Source organism: Bubalus bubalis, chromosome 15 (genome assembly GCF_019923935.1).
Source record: "Bubalus bubalis isolate 160015118507 breed Murrah chromosome 15, NDDB_SH_1, whole genome shotgun sequence".
Lineage (NCBI taxonomy): Eukaryota > Metazoa > Chordata > Mammalia > Artiodactyla > Bovidae > Bubalus > Bubalus bubalis.
The window spans coordinates 16,929,943-16,950,277 of NC_059171.1; the positions used below are offsets into that span (position 1 = coordinate 16,929,943).

The 20,335-nt window shown below is 51.1% G+C and overlaps 1 protein-coding gene across 3 annotated transcripts; it reads left to right on the forward strand.

The window, feature by feature from the left end:
* Positions 1-11,610: 11,610 nt before the first annotated feature.
* On the forward strand, positions 11,611-19,324 carry OSR2 (odd-skipped related transciption factor 2). 3 transcript variants are annotated; one of them, XM_006048777.4, is made up of 4 exons: positions 11,611-12,020; positions 16,028-16,802; positions 17,887-17,986; positions 18,731-19,324. In XM_006048777.4, the coding sequence occupies exons 2-4, from the start codon at positions 16,147-16,149 to the stop codon at positions 18,911-18,913; spliced, it is 939 nt and encodes a 312-aa protein (XP_006048839.1). In that variant the 5' UTR covers positions 11,611-12,020; positions 16,028-16,146; the 3' UTR covers positions 18,914-19,324. The 3 variants fall into 3 exon arrangements, with proteins under 3 accessions (XP_006048839.1, XP_006048840.1, XP_044784494.1); XM_006048778.4 differs by having other exon boundaries at positions 11,618-12,020; positions 18,813-19,324; XM_044928559.2 differs by lacking the exon at positions 11,611-12,020 and adding an exon at positions 15,736-15,892.
* The last annotated feature ends 1,011 nt before the right edge of the window (positions 19,325-20,335 follow it).

The following is a 20,335-nucleotide window of genomic DNA, read 5'->3' on the forward strand; positions in this document are numbered from 1 at the left end:
TGTGAGAGTTGGACTGTGAAGAAAGCTGAACACCGAAGAATTGATGCCTTTGAAATGTGGTGTTGGAGAAGACTCTTGAGAGTCCCTTGGCCTGCAAGGAGATCCAACCAGTCCATTCTGAAGGAGATCAGCCCTGGGATTTCTTTGGAAGGAATGATGCTAAAGCTGAAACTCCAGTACTTTGGCCACCTCATGTGAAGAGTTGACTCATTGGAAAAGACTCTGATGCTGGGAGGGATTGGAGGCAGGAGGAGAAGGGGACGACAGAGGATGAGATGGCTGGATGGCATCACTGACTCTATGGACGTGAATCTGAGTGAACTCCGGGAGTGAACGCCAGGGAGGCCTGGCGTGCTGCGATTCATGGGGTTGCAAAGAGTAGGACATGACTGAGTGACTGAACTGAACTGAACTGAAGGCTAGTCACAAGTGGACAGCTTGAAATATCTCAGTTTCTAGATTGACCTATGAAGTCTAACATCAGACCAGGGTTCTTAACGCTTTACAGGAAAGTGATTAAACAGGTCTTTAAGGAGACAGTGTGGCAGTAGAGACACAAGCCTGGAGGAGCTGTTGCTGAAATTTAATCTATAGACAAACTACCTGGGGATCTAGTTAAAATGCAGATTCTCAATCAGTAGGTCTGGCTTCTAACCAGCCCCCAGATCAGGCCAAAAGTGCTGGTCCTCCAACCACATTTTGAAAAGCTGAGTCCTGGAGGAAGGCTGAGGCTGGATATCTGGTGCTCAGAGGCTTGGTATGGCACAACAGGCTGCTGGGATCACCTTTTTCCAGAGGAAAATTCCAGCTGCAGACTAGAGATTGTGAGGTATGATAGAAAGAGCCCCACTTTGAAATCAGGAGTCCCGGTTCTGGGCTGTGGAAAAGTCAGCAGCTTGAGAAAATTACTTTCCTCCTAAGCCTCTGTGATCACACAGGTAAAATGACAAGACTGAATTATGTTGTTTCTGGAATACTTTCTCATTCCAGGATCCTAAATCCTTTAACCCCAGAACATAGAATAGGCTCAAACCAACTTAGGTGGCCTTTTCTAACTTTTCAGGTTATTAGTTACTGTAGTTTTAAAAAATCAACAAGAGTGTCATACATCCTTTTGGTATGTTTGCTGTAAAATGTGCATATCCTTCCTATACCTTGATTGTATACATTACTATTTAGACATGTAGTTACACCCTAAAGGGGGGAAATACATTTGTATGTGGAGGGTTGATAAAAGAAAATGCTATTGTATACAGACTGAAAAACATCATACTTTATTTTTAAAATATTGTAAGGGCTGGTATAAACAAGTCATCGCTTGCAGATGTGTATAAAAGCTGCACGAATTGTGCACATGTACTATTTGGAGGGGGAAAAAAACCTGGTTTTTAAAAATTGTTTGGACTGTATGTTCTTTTCCTTTTTAGCAGGGTGGGGAGCCAAAGGAATTGAATTACAGGGTAGAATATAAAATACCTCCTTCAAGGAAATAAATGTGTAACAGAAACTATCTAGCCAGTTCTCAGGCATGGGAACCCCCCAGGCCTGTGTAAATGTGTGTAACTGTGTCCTCAGTGTCACGCCAGATGTTTCTGCAGGGGAGGGAGCCTCTTCCCCCTACACTGGCATTAACGCTGTGCATGTCACCTCCACACTCAGACTTGCCCCTGGCCAAGTAGCACCCTGAAGGAGGACCCCAGATGAAACTGGGGGTCCACAGGCCCTTCACATCCACCTCTCTCCATACCTAGAAAGTCACGTTTGTTGCAAGCATCCTCCTAGGCTAGGAGAAAGAATAGAGCCTGTATTAACAGAGGATAAGGCTCAGAAGCAAAGTTAACCAGGCAGAGAGGTCAGGCCAGGACAACTTTACATGGTAATTAAGTCTCTCCACACTTATCTTTGGAGACTGTCCTTGGGCTCTAGCTGCGCAAGGCCTTCTCTGCTGTGTGGGGGGTCCGCTGGTAGCTTTGATTCTGCCCCTCAGGGCAACCTGAGCTGCACATTTTTTGTTGCAGCCTAAGGCTGCCAAGACTGTAGAAAGGCAGATCCTGGCTTCTGCAGTTGCCCCCCACACCTGCTTTACACAGTGACGGGGCTAGGAAGAATCCAGGACCTCCGCTTTTCCTCTAGTGTGTTCTGTCTCATTCCTCTTCTTATGTTTCAAGGGGAAAATGAAGTACTCCTGCAGAACGCCCACTTACATGGCCCACCTATCACCCAGTGCCCATCCCACAAAGGGTGTTCCCCACGATCGATGGATCCATCGTCCCCAGGCAGGCTCCTGACACTCCTCATCTCCCAACCTCACCCACTTTAGTTCACACCTCCCCACTCTAAGCAGAAAGTCACCACAAGTAGGAGTAAGTGGGCCAGGAGTCAAACCGGCATCCCCTACGTTGCAAGGTGGATTATTAATCAGTGGACCACCAGGGAATCGCAAAAGTCATTTCTTGAAGAGCTAGACACCACATTGACTCTGACTTGCCTATGTTTATGTGAGAGATAAAATAACTTCTTTGTTGCTTAAACTCTCATTATTTTGGATTTCCCGAAACTCACAGCTCAATTGTATTCTAACTAATACAATCTCTTGCCCCTTAAGACCTCAGGAAATGTCAATGACATTTCAAAATTAATTGTATCATTGTTTCACTAATGAGTAACATCCAAAATAATAGCTTTGAAGCCTAAAAAAAAAATCTATTCATTTTAGATCTACTCCACAAATTCTCTAATTGCATAAAATATAACAAAATACCAAAAAATGTAATATACAGTACAGTATTCCTGTTTTTTAGTATCGACAGTAAAAATAACTCTTGATAAAAGTCTTACTGTCAAGGCAGATGACTTTTTCTCTAGAAATATTTGTTGCAATGACTTAATTCGCATATAATTGACTACTAGATACCAGACACCAGGTCAAATTTCTTCCCTTCAGTTTTCTTTCCAAATTCTTGGAGGGGTGACAAGAATAATTTTGTGTTGAAGAGGTCAGTTTATGTTAATGGGTAAGAAAAAAAATCATAACTTTGCATTAATATGACTTCATATCATTTAACCCTTAGAATATTCTTAATTTGCATATTCAGAACTGAGGCGCCAGTCAGTGGCATGACTTGCCCAAGATAATAAACTATTAACTCGTACCTTTGGATCCAGGCTTTCTAATTTATACTATATCATAATTGTCTATTGACTTGTTTGTCTCTCCACGAGACCATAGCTCCTTACACATTGTTGTATCCCCAACACTAGCACAGGGCCAGCCATGCTAAATATCCTCAATAAATACATGTTAAATGAATTAACAAGTATAAAATCTCACTTTGCCATTGCTGCCTTGTTCTGCAAGGGTTCTACAAGCCGACGCTTTTAATATATTCCAGGTCACTCCCAGGCCATATGGCCTGTCAAGAGAATGTGGTCAAGGATGAGACAGAGGGGAGCAGGCCTGGTGAACACACCCGTATGACACACTCATGTTCTCCTCCACACTCTCCTGGGCCTGGGTGGGCCCACCACGTAGGGCATTTGGACGAGTGCCTCCCAGCCTGGGAGCCGACTTGCACTTTGTGTACTTTTCCAGGGAAAGGACAAGGCAACCGGAGTCTAACATGTTAGAAACGCTGCTGCCTGGTGTCCTGACACCATAGCATCCACCCAGTCTGGTTCCTGGAGGGTGGCCCACTTGCCAGGCATGGGCCTGGGCTGGGGGAGAGGCGCTGGGGTTGGGGAGCAGTGTAGGGGAAGAGAATATGGGAAAAGTGTTAAGCACCATAAAATGGAGTATGTGGTTAAGACATGCAGTGTGACCAGGTACTGCGACGCAGTGCATGGAGTAAGGGTAGAATGATACGTTTGTCTCCATATACATTGACACTAGCTGTGTTTTGTGCTCAGAGTCAAAGATAAAAGAGCTCACCATTTCCTGTAAGACCTGGATTCCCCGAAGCCAACTGGATCTGAGCTGCTTCTGCTCCAAGTTCTGCTGAGGAACAGTGAGCATGGGGCCAACCTAACTGTCTGCCACTTCTTTTCCCCCTCCCTCCAGTAAGAGTGCCAGAGGAAGAAGGGTGTTTTTCTTTTCTGTGGCTCCTTACAGAGTCAGGAGGTGAAAACAGGCTTGAGTGAGCTATGGTCACCAATCATAAGGAATCTACAGCTAAATTATCACCTGGCATGATGGAAATAACATTATTGTAAAATGCTGTCATGATATTAAGGCCTTCCAGTTGGAAAGCCAAAAGTTAAGCCTGTGCTGGCATTCGTTTTCCAATAAATGAGCTGGCTCAAACACTGACTTTCTCTCCTTGACTTGTAAAAGTGACCTAAAAATGTAAGAAAAAGTTCAATAAATGTTTTAAAGATTGCTATTAAGTACAAATACTTTAACAATTTAACAAAACCAGAGGAAAGCAAACTTAAAGTTCCACCTTCCTTTCCCTTGCCCCCACCCCAAGTCAGGATGAAAGCTCTGGGTCTCAAACAATAACACAATTGTCTTGTACCTGGTACGCAGTAGACACTCAAATATATTTGGTGAAAAGGAATTCTATGTGCCTTATGAGTTGGCACCTCTCAGGCTTTTCAGAGAGTTTGATGACTTGGCATAGATTCAAGAATAGTGTATTAATCTTCTGGGGAATATTCACAGGCAAACAGCTACAGGGATATACATTTTCCTTTGTTAAAACTTGTATCTGCATTCAAATGCTGGCCTTGGCATTTCCTAAGTGCTGGCTGCTTTGAATGTTACTATGTCAGACCATCTGCACTGGAAAGCAAAATCCTGTTAAGAAATATGATCACAGGTTGTAAAGAGATTATCATGTTCCTGACCATTATACGTTTTATATTTTGAAAATCCCCATAAGAAAAGGTCATACTAAAATAGCAACTCTTTGTCAAAGTGAAGCTGAGTACTTTTAGACAATTTATGACTAAGGCGATATGAAAATTCATTTTTGTTTGTGGGCATTTTCAGTGGCTTTCCTGTACCAGCACACTCAAGTCAAACTTTTTTTCTGACTGAAAAGAGACAAGAGGTTTCCAGATATTTAAGCAACTGGCCACTGACTAAGGGGCAAAGTGCCTTCCACTGTTCTCACTGCCTAACAGTGAGAAAACCTCAGTGGGTAGCAAATGGTCCAGTGGAAGCGGCTCTTTGCCTGGCTGAGGACAGAAGTTCAAGTCAAGGTCCTGGAGAGAAGGGGCAAAGTGAAAGGTTAAGGGAGATTGATTTGGTATAAGAAAACCAGAAAGTGAGAGTTTCATCTGGAATTACAGAAACTCTGTGAGGGGGAACAACAAAATTTTGTACTATCAAGTGACAGGTAAGGAGATTTGACGCAGTCGTAAGGTGAGAAATCTGCAGGTTGAGGATCAGGATGTTAACATCTGGGTACTGCCCCCGCCCCCTCCCCAACATCCCCCACTCCCCCACCCCCACCCCACCCCCAGTTTGGAAACTGGTCAGTTCAGAACAGCTGGATGCAAGATGGGAGCTAGTGCCCAAGGTCTGTGAGCCAGCGTGTGTGTCAGTTTCAGTACCAAGATCTCCTTGTAGGGCCTCAGGGAAATCCAAGGGCCCTGAGACTTCGAGCCCGGTCCAAGCACGTTCCCACCCAGCGACTGTGGCACTACCACACCCCAGGTGCCAAGCACTCTGCCCCAGCGCGGAAGGCATGAGATGCGGGCCGTGTGTGTCAAGGTGTGTGTAGAAGTGTCTGCAGCAGACACAGAATCTCCAGGATGTGATGAAAACCGGAAAAAAAATTTTAAAAATAGCCCTAATAGGGCTATTTCCGGAAGTCACATCAAATCTAAAGAATCTGCCTGCCAATGCAGTTCCATTCCTGGGTGGGGAAGATTCCCTGGAGGAGGAGATGTCAACCCACTCCAGTATTCTTGCCTGGAGAATCCCATGGACAGAGGAGCCAGGCTGGCTACAGTCCATGAGGTGGGGAAGAGTCGGACTCGACTGAGAGACTGAGTACACCCATTCTAATCCGTAGGGCTTTCCCTCCCTTGCTCTTCTGCAGGCGACCTGAGTCCTTGAAAGGAGGGGTTGCGCCTAGTTTACCTGGGGATCCTCTACAAGTCTCCAAGGACTTGGGAGGGGCCTCTGAAAAAGTCAGATGAATGAGTGAGGAAAAGAATGAACGAAGGAATGAACTAGTTGTCTTAAGCCAGACTAGGCGGGCATTCCCTGGAGAGAAAGGAAAGGAAGGGAAGGAGGGAGAAAACAAAGAAGGGAGGGAGGAAATTAGGGAGAGAGAGAGAGCCTGAAAGATTAATCGCGCACGTAGGCGATGGCTCCCAAAAGTGAATTCCATCTAGGTCAGTGATTCTTAAACTTCAGCGTGCATCAGCATCACCTGGAGAGCTTGTTCAAATGCAGATCGCCAGCCCGCTCCTAGAGTGTCAGGTCCAGAGAATCTGCTTTTCTAACCAGTTCCGGAGGTGGCTGATGCTATTGGACCACACCTTACGACGGTAACTCTGGGCCGATCCCAGAGTCCCAGAGAAATGACCTCTGCAGCTAGAAACGGAAACTCCAAGGCAATCCCAGGCCCGGCATGGTAAAAATAGACCGCAGACAACAGCAGAACCGCTCAGCCCCGGCCAGCTCACTGCGGCGTTAAGGAGAGGGAGCGCATTTGGAAATCAAGATTTTCGTTAGAATGTTCCCAACGGTTAAGGATTCGCAAGTAGTCGTTTGTGTGTGTGTGTGTTTAAGTGAAAACGTAATAAAAATAGATTTGCAGACTGAGCCCTCGTCTTTTCTGAGGATGATCTTGCTCAGCGCGAGGGCTGGGCCAAGCCTACTTGGCCCAGAGGGGGCACATCTCCATCCTTGGGAGGCGCCCGGGTCTTGTCCTCCCTCGGCTGCGGAAATCTCCTGTAAGCCCGGTCTTCCGAGTCACCGACACCATCGGGCTCCGTTAGAAGAGCAGCTTGAACTGGAAACTGCCCTTGGACACGGGAGCCTCCTAGGGAGTGACCTGGCTGTCTCCGGCGAGGCGAACTGCGGGAGACCCGCTTCCCTGCGGCGCTAAAGGCTAAAGCTCTTGGTACCCCCGCACGTCCTGGGAGCCCGCGCCCAGCACGTGCCTGGGACCGCGCTGGGACCTCCCGGGACGCCGGGCGGTGGGGGACGGCGCCGGGCTGCACTCGCGCTCGCCAGGGGCGGACGGATCGCTGGGCGGCCTCGAGTTGGCCTGGCTACGGCGGCGCCCGACCACCTCCCACCGGAGAAACCAAACTCGGACGGACCCCGGGCCCGCGGGAAGGTCTGCCCAACCGCGGCGGGGCAACGGAGCTAAACCCTCCCACCCGGTCTTCCGCGTCTACAGGTAGCTCCGCTTTCCCGGCGACTGGGTGCGGCGCCAGCTGGTGGGCTGGAAGGGCGCCCCCCGAGGCCTCCCTCAGGTGGAGCGCAGCTGATTGAGGAGCGCGGGCACCAGCGCCCCCCGGACCCCCAGTCCCACCCCGGGAAGAGCCCTCGAGGTTCGGCCTTCCTCAGACGCCTGAAGCTGTCCCGCCCGGCCGGACTCCCGAGGTGGCCGGGTGGGTGGGGGCTGGGACGTCTGGAGGCGGCGGGTGGTCCTCAGTCCCCCAAGGCCCGGGAAGGCTCCCGCGCTCTTGGTGCGCATCGCTACGCGCATCGTTCAGCTCTCGGGCTTAGGGAGAGCACAGCCTGCCCAGGGATCCATTTCCGTTAGGGCTTCAAAAGCTGGGTGAGATGAGGCGTACGGCGCGGGGAGTGGGAGAGCCTTTCCAAAAGCAGTCCTGAGCAATCTCTCTTGCCTCTCCCCCTGGACCACGTCCGCGGCCTGGGAATATGCCGGAATCTGAGCTGATCACCCGGCCGCAGCCAACTCCCCGAGCGACGGGAGGATGTCTTTCCCCTGCCCTGGGGAAGTCAGAGTCTCCCTGGGCAGCGACCAGAGTCCGTCTAGGGACAACCGGCCTGGAGGGCAGTTTGTGCAAGGCCACCGGGCGGGGATGCTCAGAAAGGCCCCGGCGATGAGAGTAGAGCGGCTCCCTGGCTCTGACAACAGACCAGGCCCTCTCCGCAGCGCCCGTGCCGCGCACACGACTCTACACCCCCCCACCCCACACGGCAAAGGGCCCAGGACGAGGTGAAAGGAGCCCAGGGCGGGCAGGACCGCCGGCTGCCAGGCATTCACCCCCCGAGCCAGCCCGCCTGGGTGACCGCCCCGAGTGCCCGCGCCGCGTCGTGCTCGGCCCGCGCCTCCAGGGGGCGCTGCGGCTCTTCCCGCCGAGCTCCCGCCCGCGGCCGCGCTTTCCCAACCCTGGACGCTTTGTAGAGCGCAATAGCGAAAACTCCTTTTTACAAGAGCAAACTCTCACGTTTTCCCGCCGTCACAACCCTCAGTTCCTGCGTCCAGTGCCCGCGACCGTCCTCTAGCTTTCCTCACGACTCTGGGGCTGGAGGGCACGCGCCCAGAGAAGAGCTGGGTTCGATGGAGACTCCAGACTCCTGGCGAAAAGTGGCCAACAGTGCGGGAAGTTCAAATGCAAAAGGTGCCCCTCGCCCTCCCCAACACCACCACCCGGCCCTGGAGAGGCAACGAAGGCGGGAGAGAGGGGAGGCGAGTCCCCAGTCCTCGAAGGTCATGGCACCTGGGATCCCTGGGAAAACACGGGGTGTCCATAATTTGTGACATCAAGGGCCAGAGTCTTTTTTTAGGATGTCCGCAGCGCGCGGGTCAGAGGGAGAGGCTCAGCGTCGACCTCAGGGAAGTGTGTCTGACACCTGTTCGCGGGGTTTAACTGGCGGAGCCTCCTGAGTGGGCCGGCAGGGCGGGTAGGGAGAGGTTGGGGGGAAGGGGCCTACCGCTGACGAACCCCCTCCTCCTCCTACTTGGCCGCCACCGTCCTCTCCCCTGCCTGCGCCCGGGGAGGTTCGGGTTTGGGCTACAAGTGCTCGCGCTCCCCTTGTCAGTCTCTTAGCCATTTCCCTGGAAGCGTCCTTGGTTGGTGTCGAAAGCCCAAGAGACGCGAGGACAGCAGACGATCAGTCGGCGGAAACTTCGGAGGGAACCGCAGCTCAGCTCTGGGAGGGCGCAGGCAGAGCTGGGACTCAGCCCCAGGGCACGCACCCCCGGACCCCCAACCCCACCCGCCAACTCGCCGCGGGGCCCATCTTCCGTGCCAGGCGGGGTCGCTAGGGGAGTCCCGCCGACGAGGCTCCTCCTGGGTGGGCCTCCACGGACCGTGCGCTCTCGACGCTGGCGGGGTCAGGGTGCTTTGCCCCGGGGCAGAGCGTGGAGCACCTCCAGGGCCCGGCCCTGGGTGGCCGCAGAGGTGGCCCGAGGGGACCCCCGCGAGCCGCCTCCAGTGGTTCTCCGCGTGGCGCGTACACCTGCGCGCGGCGATGGCCGGGCCTGCAGGCTGCCGACGCGCCGCCCCGCCACGAGGCTTCTCCCCAAGGTCGCCGACGCTTCCCTACCTTTCCAACAGCCGCAGGGCTCTGGCCGGCTTGGCCCAGACGCCACTGTGGCACTTCGGAGCCTGGGGTGGGCGAGGTAAACACGGTTGTGGAAAAACCCGGGCTCAAGAGGTTTGCGGAAAAGAGGGAGCCGTTCTGGTTGGAAATTCTGTTTACCTCCCTGGAAGAGCAGGCGGTGCGGCACACGCACACACGCACACACACACACACACACGGTGGGAAGGTGTGAAGCCCACCCCTGGGGAGTTTACACACACGCACGCACGCACACACACACACACACACACACAGGGAAGGTGTGAAGCCCACCCCTGGGGAGTGGCCTCCACTTGCAGAAAAGGAAATATGAAGCGTAGGAACACTCTTCAGGTCACCACCCCGGGAGTTGTGTCCTGGGGGTCTGAAAGAAGAGAAAGTTCCCTCCAAATCTTCCAAATTGAGAAAAGCTGCGGAAGGAATGAAGCGGTTAGAGAGAGGGGACCGCAGGCACCCCCGTGGCTGGGGCTCAGGACTGAGCGCTAAAATGAAAGCACCCCTATAGAATCCACTAGGGAAAACGTGTGTGTGTGTGTGTGTGTGTGTGTTTAAAGTCCTAAACTCAGGCATTCCATACTTCCACGCTGTTGGTTAAGTCTACTTTGAAGCAGTTAAATGTTGAAGGATATTAAACACTCTTCATTCCAAGCTCACTTTTTAATCTTTGCAAATTTGAAATTGGAAAAAAAAAAAGATCTACTATCTCTGAATTATATTTTACCAAAGGAACGAAAAAATGTACCCACCTCTGCATAAATAAAATGGAAGAGATTATATCCAAATAAAATAATAACCCGTAGCTTCTGCGTGGCTCCCCAATCACTGTTTGACCTTTTGACAGTTTTTAGTCTTCTGCTTATACCTGTCCACTTCCCCGCACAATTGAGATTATTTGGGGCGGCACATTCAAAACCATATTTTGGCGGAACACCTTTGAATTGTACTGCCTCTTGGCTTGAAGATCTGTGCCCCTCAAAGCGCCGACTTGCAGGGGGCTGATGTAAATCGCCTCTGGCGAACTCGTCTGGGACGAAGGGCGTTTTGCTCAGTGTTGCTCGGCGGATCTCATCTGGAAAGAGGCTGTTTAAAATGAGAGTATGTCATCCCCTTTCTGTCACTCGGTCACCCTACTTCCAGAGTAGCTGAAGTGCGTTCTGCAATTACACTCACACAAGACCAAATCTTTAGAAGAACCTGAAAAAATGTATCACTACACTTCAAATTCGATTAAGTTTCCTGGCGACTGAACAATGAACTCTTTTTTTTTTTTTTTTTTTTTTTTTTTTGCTGGGAATGAAGATGTACACGTTTGAGACGCTGGAATAGTATTTTCCTAAATATTTTAAATGATTGCTCTTCACCCATTCCAGATGGATTCTTTATTGTTTGCCAATGGGTTGCATATGCCCACCCCTTTAACCAAGTTGGTTAACTGCTTATGAAATGTACACTGACTGATTAAAGCTTAAATTTTGGGAGAAATTTCTCCTGGGATATTCCACATATGTCTTTAAGGTAATTACGAAATTAGTCAATTGTCACCTTTATAAACAAACTTCGTTTTGAAAACAGCAGGGGGAAACAGACTACCCATAGAGTCATAATTGACCATAAGTATGTGCAAAACTGTATTTAAAATTGGGGGAAGGGTGATATATGCTGGAGAATACAATCTAAAAGTGACTGGTTTTACCTATGAAGAAGGTAGTTATGTTAAACGTGTTAAGATGTGGAAATTAACGCTGCGAGCGCGCCAAGTAAAGCTACAAAAACGCCCTTTGGGTTTCTCGGCGGGGGTCTTCGGAAGGCAGAAAGCCAATTGTGCAGCTTCTAACATTATAAGGAAAAGTGGCACCGAGAAGGAAGGGGCCGGGCGTTGTGTTTGTGTGTGAGTTTTGAATAGCGTCGCCTCGGCTCTGCTTCTGTAACAGGGGAACCTCGAGCAAACCTGTGCCTTTAAGACTCAGTTGCTATCCAAACACAAGTAAACAGAGTGGACCATTAGCGGGCGCCGGGCGCGGAGGCGGAGCCTGGGCGCAGGGGGCCCCGCGCGGCGGCGGGACGCCCGCCCGAAGGGGAGGCGGGGCCGCTACTAAAGCTGGAGTCTGCCGGCCGCGGGCAGCCTGGGGAGGGACGCGGGCGGGGACAGAGCTCGGCGTGCTCGCTGCTGCTGGAGGGTGATGGCCCTGCGAGGCTGCAGGCTCCGACCTTACCCGGAGTCGGCGGCGAGAGGTTCGCAGGGGCGCGAGGTTCCAGGCGAGCGCTGAGGGCGGGCTTCTACCATCCCCGGGTCCTTGCACATTCTAAGTCAACAGACGAAGACGAGGATCCGCTCTCGGTTTGGCTGCCCGTCGTCCTCCAGATCATGTCCGCTGCTCCCGGGACTCCGCGCAGAAAAAGCAGTTTGGCCGGCGTGGAACCAATGACCTTTCCAAGCTGTGCGCCTCACTGCCTGGACTAGGTCTGAGTGGCGCTGCCCAGGCGGACCTTTCTGCTGGAGGTAAGTGTCCACTATGGGAAGGGGACTGCAGCCGCCCTAAGGAAAGCAGGCTGGAGCCGGGGCGCTCCGAGTCTCGGTCCGGCGTGCCACAAGTTCCGAACTCGGGTAAAAGAAATCACATGGATGCGTTCCTGGGGCATTGTATTTTTCACTATATGGGATCCTAGGCTCGCCACTCCCAGATAACACGCAACAACACGCGCTTTCGCATACTGTTTTTAGTTTTGTTTTGCAACACTGAATCGAAGCCCTCAGCAAAGCTTCTTCTAAAAGCTTATCTACATACTTTGAGATAAAACCCCACAACACTCACCTCCCTTTTTTCCCCCCCTTACCCTGCCATAGTATTCCAGACCAGGGGGCAGCCGTCCCGCGGCAGCCGCGGCAGTGCGGACGGGCCGAGACACACGGTGCCTGCCGAGCCAGCGCGTTTCAGCAGAAAAGTAATAGTTCAGTCCTAGATAATTCTCCAACCTTGTGCCGGCCTTTTGATTTTCTTCCCACCCTCCAGTCCTGGCGGAGGCGGGCAGAAGGCAAATCCCCCTGGGGTTTAAACGCTGGGATTCTCGAGAAATAGCAACGGAGAAAGGTGTTTCATCTGTAGAATGAGGAGGGAGAAAAAGGTGTTTGTGGAGGGTGCGCTGGCTCTGTCTGCCTACCTGTTAGCAGGGGAACAAAAGAGGGCTGGAGTTTCCCGGAGCCAAACGGTGCAGACAGCTACTTTCTCTGCTAAACAAACTGCAGTCCCGAGCAGAACAAGAAAATTACTCATGCAGGGGGAGCGAGGGAGCAGAGAGAAACAGAACCCAGATTATGCGGAAGGCATCTTAATTTAATTAACTCCTTGGGAAGGCAGAGGCGCAGCGAAGGGGCAGGAACTTCGCGGTGGTTTCTCTCTGTTCACCTGACCCAGTCTGGCCATTTTTCTTTTCTTTTTTTTTTTTTAAAATGATCTCTTAAATCTACTTGGAGTATAGCTCTCTGATTAACGTAAAATTCTATTGTGGCTTGGGCTGAAATTCAGCGAGCCTATGGAGCCATCAGTCATTTCTCTCAGACACCAACCCACAGGTTTTAGCAGATGACCCCTGACTGTATATTATTTTTAGATAATTCAGTGTAATAACACATTACCAAAGAGCGAGACTCCTTATCGAATGACGATTTTTTCCCCTCCAGTGTTTTGAAGGCTTCACTGCACTGCAATTAGTATGTGCACCTCTCACTTGTTGACAGCCAGTGAGCTACATTTTACAAAACTTCTGTACATGTCTGGAAATTCTTGTGAAGAAGACCGATGAAAGAAAACAAGCCTCAATCCACTGTAATATTTATGTCTTTTCGTTGGTTTAAGTTTCTTTCCTTGCAAAATTAAAAGTAACCAATGTTCCGGAACGGGGTGGTGAAGAAGTGACAGCAGATGATGGCTGTTACTGCTTGAAACTGAGTGTGAGAACTACATGCTCAGCTCTAGACAAAAACGAAAGTACTTTAGATCTCTGCATTGACTTAAAGTATCTTTTGACATATATTTCCAACTACTCAGCAGGAGAGTGAAAACCTGAACTCCCTAATTATGCGAAAAATGTTTAATGAATATTTAGGGTGGTTCTGTTTGTGAAGGACTTGCTTTTTGTCTTCTATGAAGAAACTATTTGTCCTGCAAATCAAAACGAACACATACTATGAAACAGCGCTTTTGTGCCACCATGAAGCTGAATTATAACAGAGGCAATAATTTGGGTTATAAACCATTCAGTGAAAAGGGAAGGAAGATGGCTCTCAAGTTTCTGCTGGCAGAATTAACATGTAACCTTTATGGCAGAGTTCACTTTATGCATTTGGAATCAAACTCACAAGTCATGCTATTCCTTCAGTCGACAACACACCCCACACACATGCACATACTTACCAGGAGAATGTGGTGGGAATTGCACTTTGCCTCCTGTATTTATTTCTAAGAAATCCAGTCTGGGAATACACCCAAATAATAATTTGGGTTTCCTCTCTATGTGGGGAGGCCATTTTTTAATACTAGGGGAAAAATAATATTTTGAATCTCTAGAAAATCCTCCTTATGCAAAAGGAAGGAAATAAAGGTGTAACTTATTTTTAATGCAAGAGGAAAACAATCAGATAGATTACCAGAGATGTTAGTAGAATCCTTTTTTACCCCCTACCTCTCTAGGAGAGGGCTTGAGGTTGCCACTGAAGAAAAATGAATTGTGATTTGTGGTGGGAAAGTTTATTACTAATGGAGGTTTACAGTTTCGGTTGAACGGTCTGACTGAGACCCCCTGACTGTTACACACCTCTCATTAACTCCCGACCTCAACTCCCAGACCGCATACCACCAGGCAGAAGCGGTTCGTTAATAAATCGCTGTCTCCCAGTCGTTTCAAACAGAGGAGGAGGGAGGGAAGGTGTGGGCCCTCGTGGAGGCCGCCAGATTCTGCCTGGCCGGAGCGCTGTGTCATTAGCGCACCCCTCTAAGCCTGCCCTCAGAAAGAGCCACAGGCAACTCTTCTCCAACACTAGAGAAGGACGTTTAGGCGCAGAAAGGGCTAGGGCGCAATGAAGTCTGAACAGACTCTCCCATCTTCCTGCTGGGTTCAAAAGCCGGGCGTAAAGCTTGATGGCTCAGACTGGCCTGTCTGCACCTCTCCAGGGAAAGCGCTTAGCTTGTGACGCCCGCACCTGGGGAGCCGCCTTCAGAGGCTGGTGCCGGGCCGCCGAGCTGGCACCCCTGGCTGCTAAAAAGGGGGCTGGCGGTGGGAGAAAGTGGGCCTGCCCTGAAAGCAGGTGAGGCGCCGCGGGAAACGGGGTCTGAAACCAGACCTCCGCGTTGCCATTGGGGGCGCAGGGAGAGGCAAGCGCGTGCTCCCTGTTTAGGCCCAAGGCCGACGACCCGGGCGGGCTTCCCAGGGGCAGAAGCAGCGTCGCCCTCTACTGCAGGCCGATAAACAAGCTTCCGTCGGGCTGGCAGAGCGGCTCCCCTGCTGCTCCTTGCCTTTTCCTCCCCAGGGAACCCGGTCTTCTCTTTTCCTGGGGCCTCCCGGGTGTAGGAGCCGCTCCGGGGGCCAGATCGAGAGGCGCTCGGGTACTCCAGAGAGCTGGGCGCTGGGTCTGGGAGAACGGGCTCTGGCCTCAGCCACCCCCCCTACCCTCCCTGTCTGAGCCCGAACCATCTGGAAGGGATCTTGGTGGGGGGTGGGAGGGGACGGCCCCTGGGAAGGAGGAGGGGGCGATTCCAGGCCTCACTGGCCCCGAGGTGTCACTTTTCTTTCCTGTGGCCCGTCACCGCTGATAAATGGGACCAAGGCAGAGGAAGGAAAAAGAAAACCTCTGAGGTCAGCACCGGGCAAGGCGGCCCCTCCGAGGGCCAGGCAGCCCAGGAGCGCAAAGCGTCCCCGGGCTGCGCACCCTCCGGCGCGGTCCGGGGCAAGCGCAGGAACGGCGGCCCGGCCGCGGTCTCGGGCACGGCGGTAGGAGCCGTTCCGGCCGAGCCGGGCCCTCAAGCCCGGGTCCGACCCACGACGCACCGTTTTCTGGGACCTCGGAGGCTCGGTGCGATCGAGGCTCGGCCGGGCCCGGCGGGCGCTGGAACAGCGGGGTGTCAGGGATGACCAAGCTTCGCCCCACCGGGTAGTGGGTGGGTGGGCCGGGCTACGTGCCGCCTGGAGCACCCCCCCCCCCCCCCCCCGCTCATCTTTCTTCCTCCCCGGCCCGGATCTCCGGCTCCTGGAGTCCGCGCGTGCCCGGAATCCGATCTTCCCACGGGCCACCCGCTCTCGCCGGCGACCACGCCTGACACCCTGGCCCTCGGGATTGAGCTTGAGCCTGGTGTCAACTCGCCCGGCAGGCGCGCTAAGGTCCCCTCCTTCTGGGGGGGCCTTGGGGTGGGTGGGGAGGGGGTCTTAGAAGGAAGGTGTGGAAGCCCACGCGGCGCCAAGGGACAGACCAAGCGGGCTTGGATAATAGTCACGACTTTCCCCTCTCTCCCCCAGCCATCTTTAGGACTCTCTTCGCGTGCCGTTGTCTGGGTTTTCGCCGGAGCCCCACGCCCATCCTCCTCTGAGTCCTGGAAAAAAGGGGTGGCTACCCCTGCCCTGCAACATCCCGGAAAATGGGGAGCAAGGCCCTGCCGGCGCCCATTCCGCTCCACCCGTCGCTGCAGCTCACCAATTACTCCTTCCTGCAGGCCGTGAACACCTTCCCTGCCGCGGTGGACCACCTGCAGGGCCTGTACGGTCTCAGCGCCGTGCAGACCATGCACATGAACCACTGGACTCTGGGGTACCCCAACGTGCACGAAATCACCCGCTCCACCATCACCGAGATGGCGGCGGCGCAGGGCCTTGTGGATGCCCGCTTCTCCTTTCCGGCTCTGCCCTTTACCACCCACCTCTTCCACCCCAAGCAGGGAGCCATTGCCCACGTCCTCCCGGCCCTGCACAAGGAACGGCCCCGTTTTGACTTTGCCAACTTGGCCGTGGCCGCCACGCAAGAGGATCCCCCTAAGATAGCAGATCTGAGCAAGCTGAGCCCGGGCTTGGGGAGCCCCATCTCCGGCCTCAGTAAATTGACTCCGGACAGAAAGCCCTCCCGAGGGAGGTTGCCCTCCAAAACGAAAAAAGAGTTTATCTGCAAGTTTTGCGGCAGACACTTTACCAAATCCTACAACCTGCTCATCCACGAGAGGACCCACACCGACGAGAGGCCGTACACTTGTGACATCTGCCACAAGGCTTTCCGGAGGCAAGATCACTTGCGGGATCACAGGTAAGGTGGGGAAGGAGGGTGGCCTGGGGAGGGGAGGACAATTTATCCAGAATATCGAGTTTTGATAGACATTCCAAGTGTCACTAAAATCCTCTTGGAACTAGACTATATTCCCCACCAAAGCCCTTCCCATCCAGCTGTAACCAACCCCCAACCTTTACCTTTTTCCTCAGCAGGGACCCCTGCTGCAGTGTCTTGTTTGGGATGAGGGAGGGTCGTCCCATCCTTTGGTAATTAAAATCTGCTGGGTTGCCCTTGGTTCCGGGAGCGGTTTTCCAGTTTCCACCAGGTAGACCTTAGGAGGTGGGGCAGGTAGAGCCCGGGAGCCTGGAAGACCTTCTCTGGTGCTCCAGGTACCACCTGCCCTAAGACCGTTTCTGTTAATCTACGGTGGCCACCTCCGCTTGGTTCCCTCCCTTCCCTGACTGGTCCCTAGGTGCACCCCAGAGCCTGCCGTAGCAACCTTTCTTTTAAACTTATTTGCGGGGTTCTTGAGATTACAGAATTTAGGAACAGCTCCCCACATCCCCTCCACACTCTCAGCTCCGCATTAATCAAAGGCAATTGAAGAAATACCATAATGTCAGTGTTTTCCTCGGGGAGGGGGAATGGGGGGGGGGCTTCCCAGGAGTGGGGATGACAGTATCTGTTTCCTGGACTCTACTTGCTGCTGTTACCCCAAAGTAGGACTTCTGTAGGGATCCTCCGCGGCTTCCAAGGGGTTCGCTAAAATTGGTCCCCCTAAACTCAGCCTTGCCTTACATCCTGATTTGACCACTTTAAATCTCAGAGAGCCGCAGAGGCCAGAAAGAGCTCATTCGGCAGGGCTTCAAGCTCCAGGATACACCAGAGAGGGCGATCAAGTGTAGATAAAGCTGGCGTCCGGTGAATGTTCTGAAGAGTCTGTTAGTTGAGGTTAACCATAAACAGAATTATACAGGGGATAAAAAATGTAAAAACAAAAATAATGGAAATCCTTTTTCTTCCCCCGCCCCCCTCGCGACTTCATTTAAAGCAATTATCAAAAGAAACTCCTCACCGTGGTGGTAAAGCCATTTCAATGAGACCTTATGTTGATTTTCAGGTATATCCATTCCAAAGAGAAGCCCTTCAAATGTCAGGAGTGCGGGAAAGGATTTTGTCAGTCTAGAACTCTAGCTGTTCACAAAACTTTACATATGCAGGTAAGTTTGTTTTCTTGTTTTAAAGCAGTGACTGGTTCTGTTTTATCATTTTTGCTCTACAAAAGGTGTTCAATGGCAGGCTCTTTCTCATAAAAGGCTCTATTTAGATCAGTTTTCTAGGTAGAGAAGGCAACACTCGATTTTTTAATACATGAAATTAATTTTATTTAACATAAAACATGTATGTGTTTTTCTTAAAGAAGAGGCCACTCTCATTGTTCTAAATACTAATTTTAGAATTTTATTTCTTTTTTCACCTGATGTGCCCTGCATTTAAAGCTTTCGTGTTTGGGAGGAAATAAAGGTAATTTCGATAATGGAGGCATGGTGAAATCCCATACGCTCTCTCTCCCAGGAGCCTCATAATTTGTAGTTTTCAGAACATTGAGGAATAGTTTAATTTTGCACCAAAGAGGGGCATTATTACCCGGGGAAATGTCGTTCCTTAAGAGAGGATTAGAGTTTTTCCTTCCCCCCTTTCCTGCCTATGACATGGAGATGAAATGTAAATCACAAAGCCCACAGCGGTGGGCGGTTATCAGTGTGATCAGGCCCCTGTGTGTGCCCCTGCCTGTGTTTTCCTGATTGGAGGATTAGGAGCACAGCTTTGTTGCTGCAAGTCCCCTCTTTGTTGTCGTGTGCGTGTTCTGTTAACGCTTGTGATGCCTATAAGACAGAGACTGTTGAGGAGGGTGCATTGTTGGTGTGAAGGATTAATCCTTTGCTTGCTTCACATCTGAACAGGAATCTCCACACAAATGTCCCACATGTGGAAGAACCTTTAATCAGAGAAGTAATCTGAAAACTCACCTTCTCACCCATACAGACATCAAGCCCTACAGCTGCGAGCAGTGCGGCAAAGTGTTCAGGCGAAACTGTGATCTGCGGCGGCACAGCCTGACTCACACCCCGCGGCAGGACTTCTAGAGAAGCCCCGGATCTGTCCGGGCCGCCGCCACCCCCCTCCCCAGACACCTCTCCAGCCTCCCACCCGAGGGGGCCCGTCCCCAACCCTTCACTGACCCCAGCTCTTCCCTGGCTGCAGCCACACCTGCAGCTTCAGGGGGTTAACTCTCCTTCCCCAGGACTGAGAACTGTAGAAAGCCACACAAGTACATCCTTTCACAAAGCGCATATGCTAGTTTCTTGTAGATATTCACAGCTCATTTTAGAGCTCTGTACATAATGTCGAGGGTCTCTGTTTCGTTGTTTTGTTTTGTCTGTTTTTGTACCTTGTTGGATGCACCTAGGTATGGGAAATGGAAGCCAAATTTATCTTTAAAGACTGTATTTTCAAAATAAAAATGTTTTCTTGTTTGTTTCAACACTCCTGCAAAAGTGTCTTGCTATTTGACTTCTGTTTTTCCTCTGGATTCTGGAGGCGTGGTGTGTCTCTGAAATATTCCGTATTGAAGGGCATTCTTTATCCCGAGGTTTTTTTTTAAATAAGACTTCTCACAATCCTCTGACGGAACCTTCATCTCTTCCCTTTTAGTGCTTCCCTTTTAGGCATTTTGGAACTGGTCAACTGCGCTGTCATTCTGGCTTTTGAAGATATTAAAAGTGATACCTCTGAGGTTTTTCTCCTTTTTTTGTTTATTCTGATTCCTTGTGTATTATTCCTTTAGTAAAAGTATAATTATCACTGTTAATAACCAGCAATTCCAATAACTGAACCCACTTGAAAGCACAAGGTGGGAAGAAGCATAAGGAAAAAGAAGGGAGTTTCTCACCACTTCACTTTTAGAAGTCCTTGACCTATTGTAATGGTTTATGATGGGCAACTTCTCTTACCATTAGACTTTGAACACTATGATTTGGCTCTTAGACAGACTTTACCCCGCCTTTGGGGGAGAAGTCTCAGATCCTCCTACAGAAGAATGCAGGCAGGTACAAGCTTCAGAAGATGGGGGACAAGACGAGAAAAGAGAAACTACTTAGCTATATTTGCACAGAATTATTTTTTCCCCAAGAGTGGAGATCTTTTCTTCTAGAAGGTTCAGATTTATCTGCAAAGCAAACTGACTGAGGTCACTAGCAAGGTTTCCATCACTAGTTGGCCTTTTGTCCCTGGGAAGATGCCAGAAGTACAGGTTATTCTGTGTATAGAGCTCAGGCCAAATATGTAATCACCTTCTGAGGCACTTCAGTTCTTTCCCAAATGGTTCCTGGGGAATATGACACTAGTGTGTGACACTAAGAATATGACAACCTCTTGTAGGACCTGAGTGCAAGGCTTTGGATACAGACAAACGGTAGTACTACTGCAGAGACCTAAAGGGACATAATTGCACCTAAAGAGGGACTATCAGAGGAACCTGGGCCCAGTGGCCCTATCCTCACAAACTT

Bases quoted from the DNA above. Each gene is read 5' to 3' on its own strand.
- OSR2 (XM_006048777.4), top strand. From the start codon at position 16,147: ATGGGGAGCAAGGCCCTGCCGGCGCCCATTCCGCTCCACCCGTCGCTG. The intron at 16,803-17,886 runs GTAAGGTGGGGA...GTTGATTTTCAG, and splicing joins GATCACTTGCGGGATCACAG to GTATATCCATTCCAAAGAGA. The intron at 17,987-18,730 runs GTAAGTTTGTTT...ACATCTGAACAG, and splicing joins ACAAAACTTTACATATGCAG to GAATCTCCACACAAATGTCC.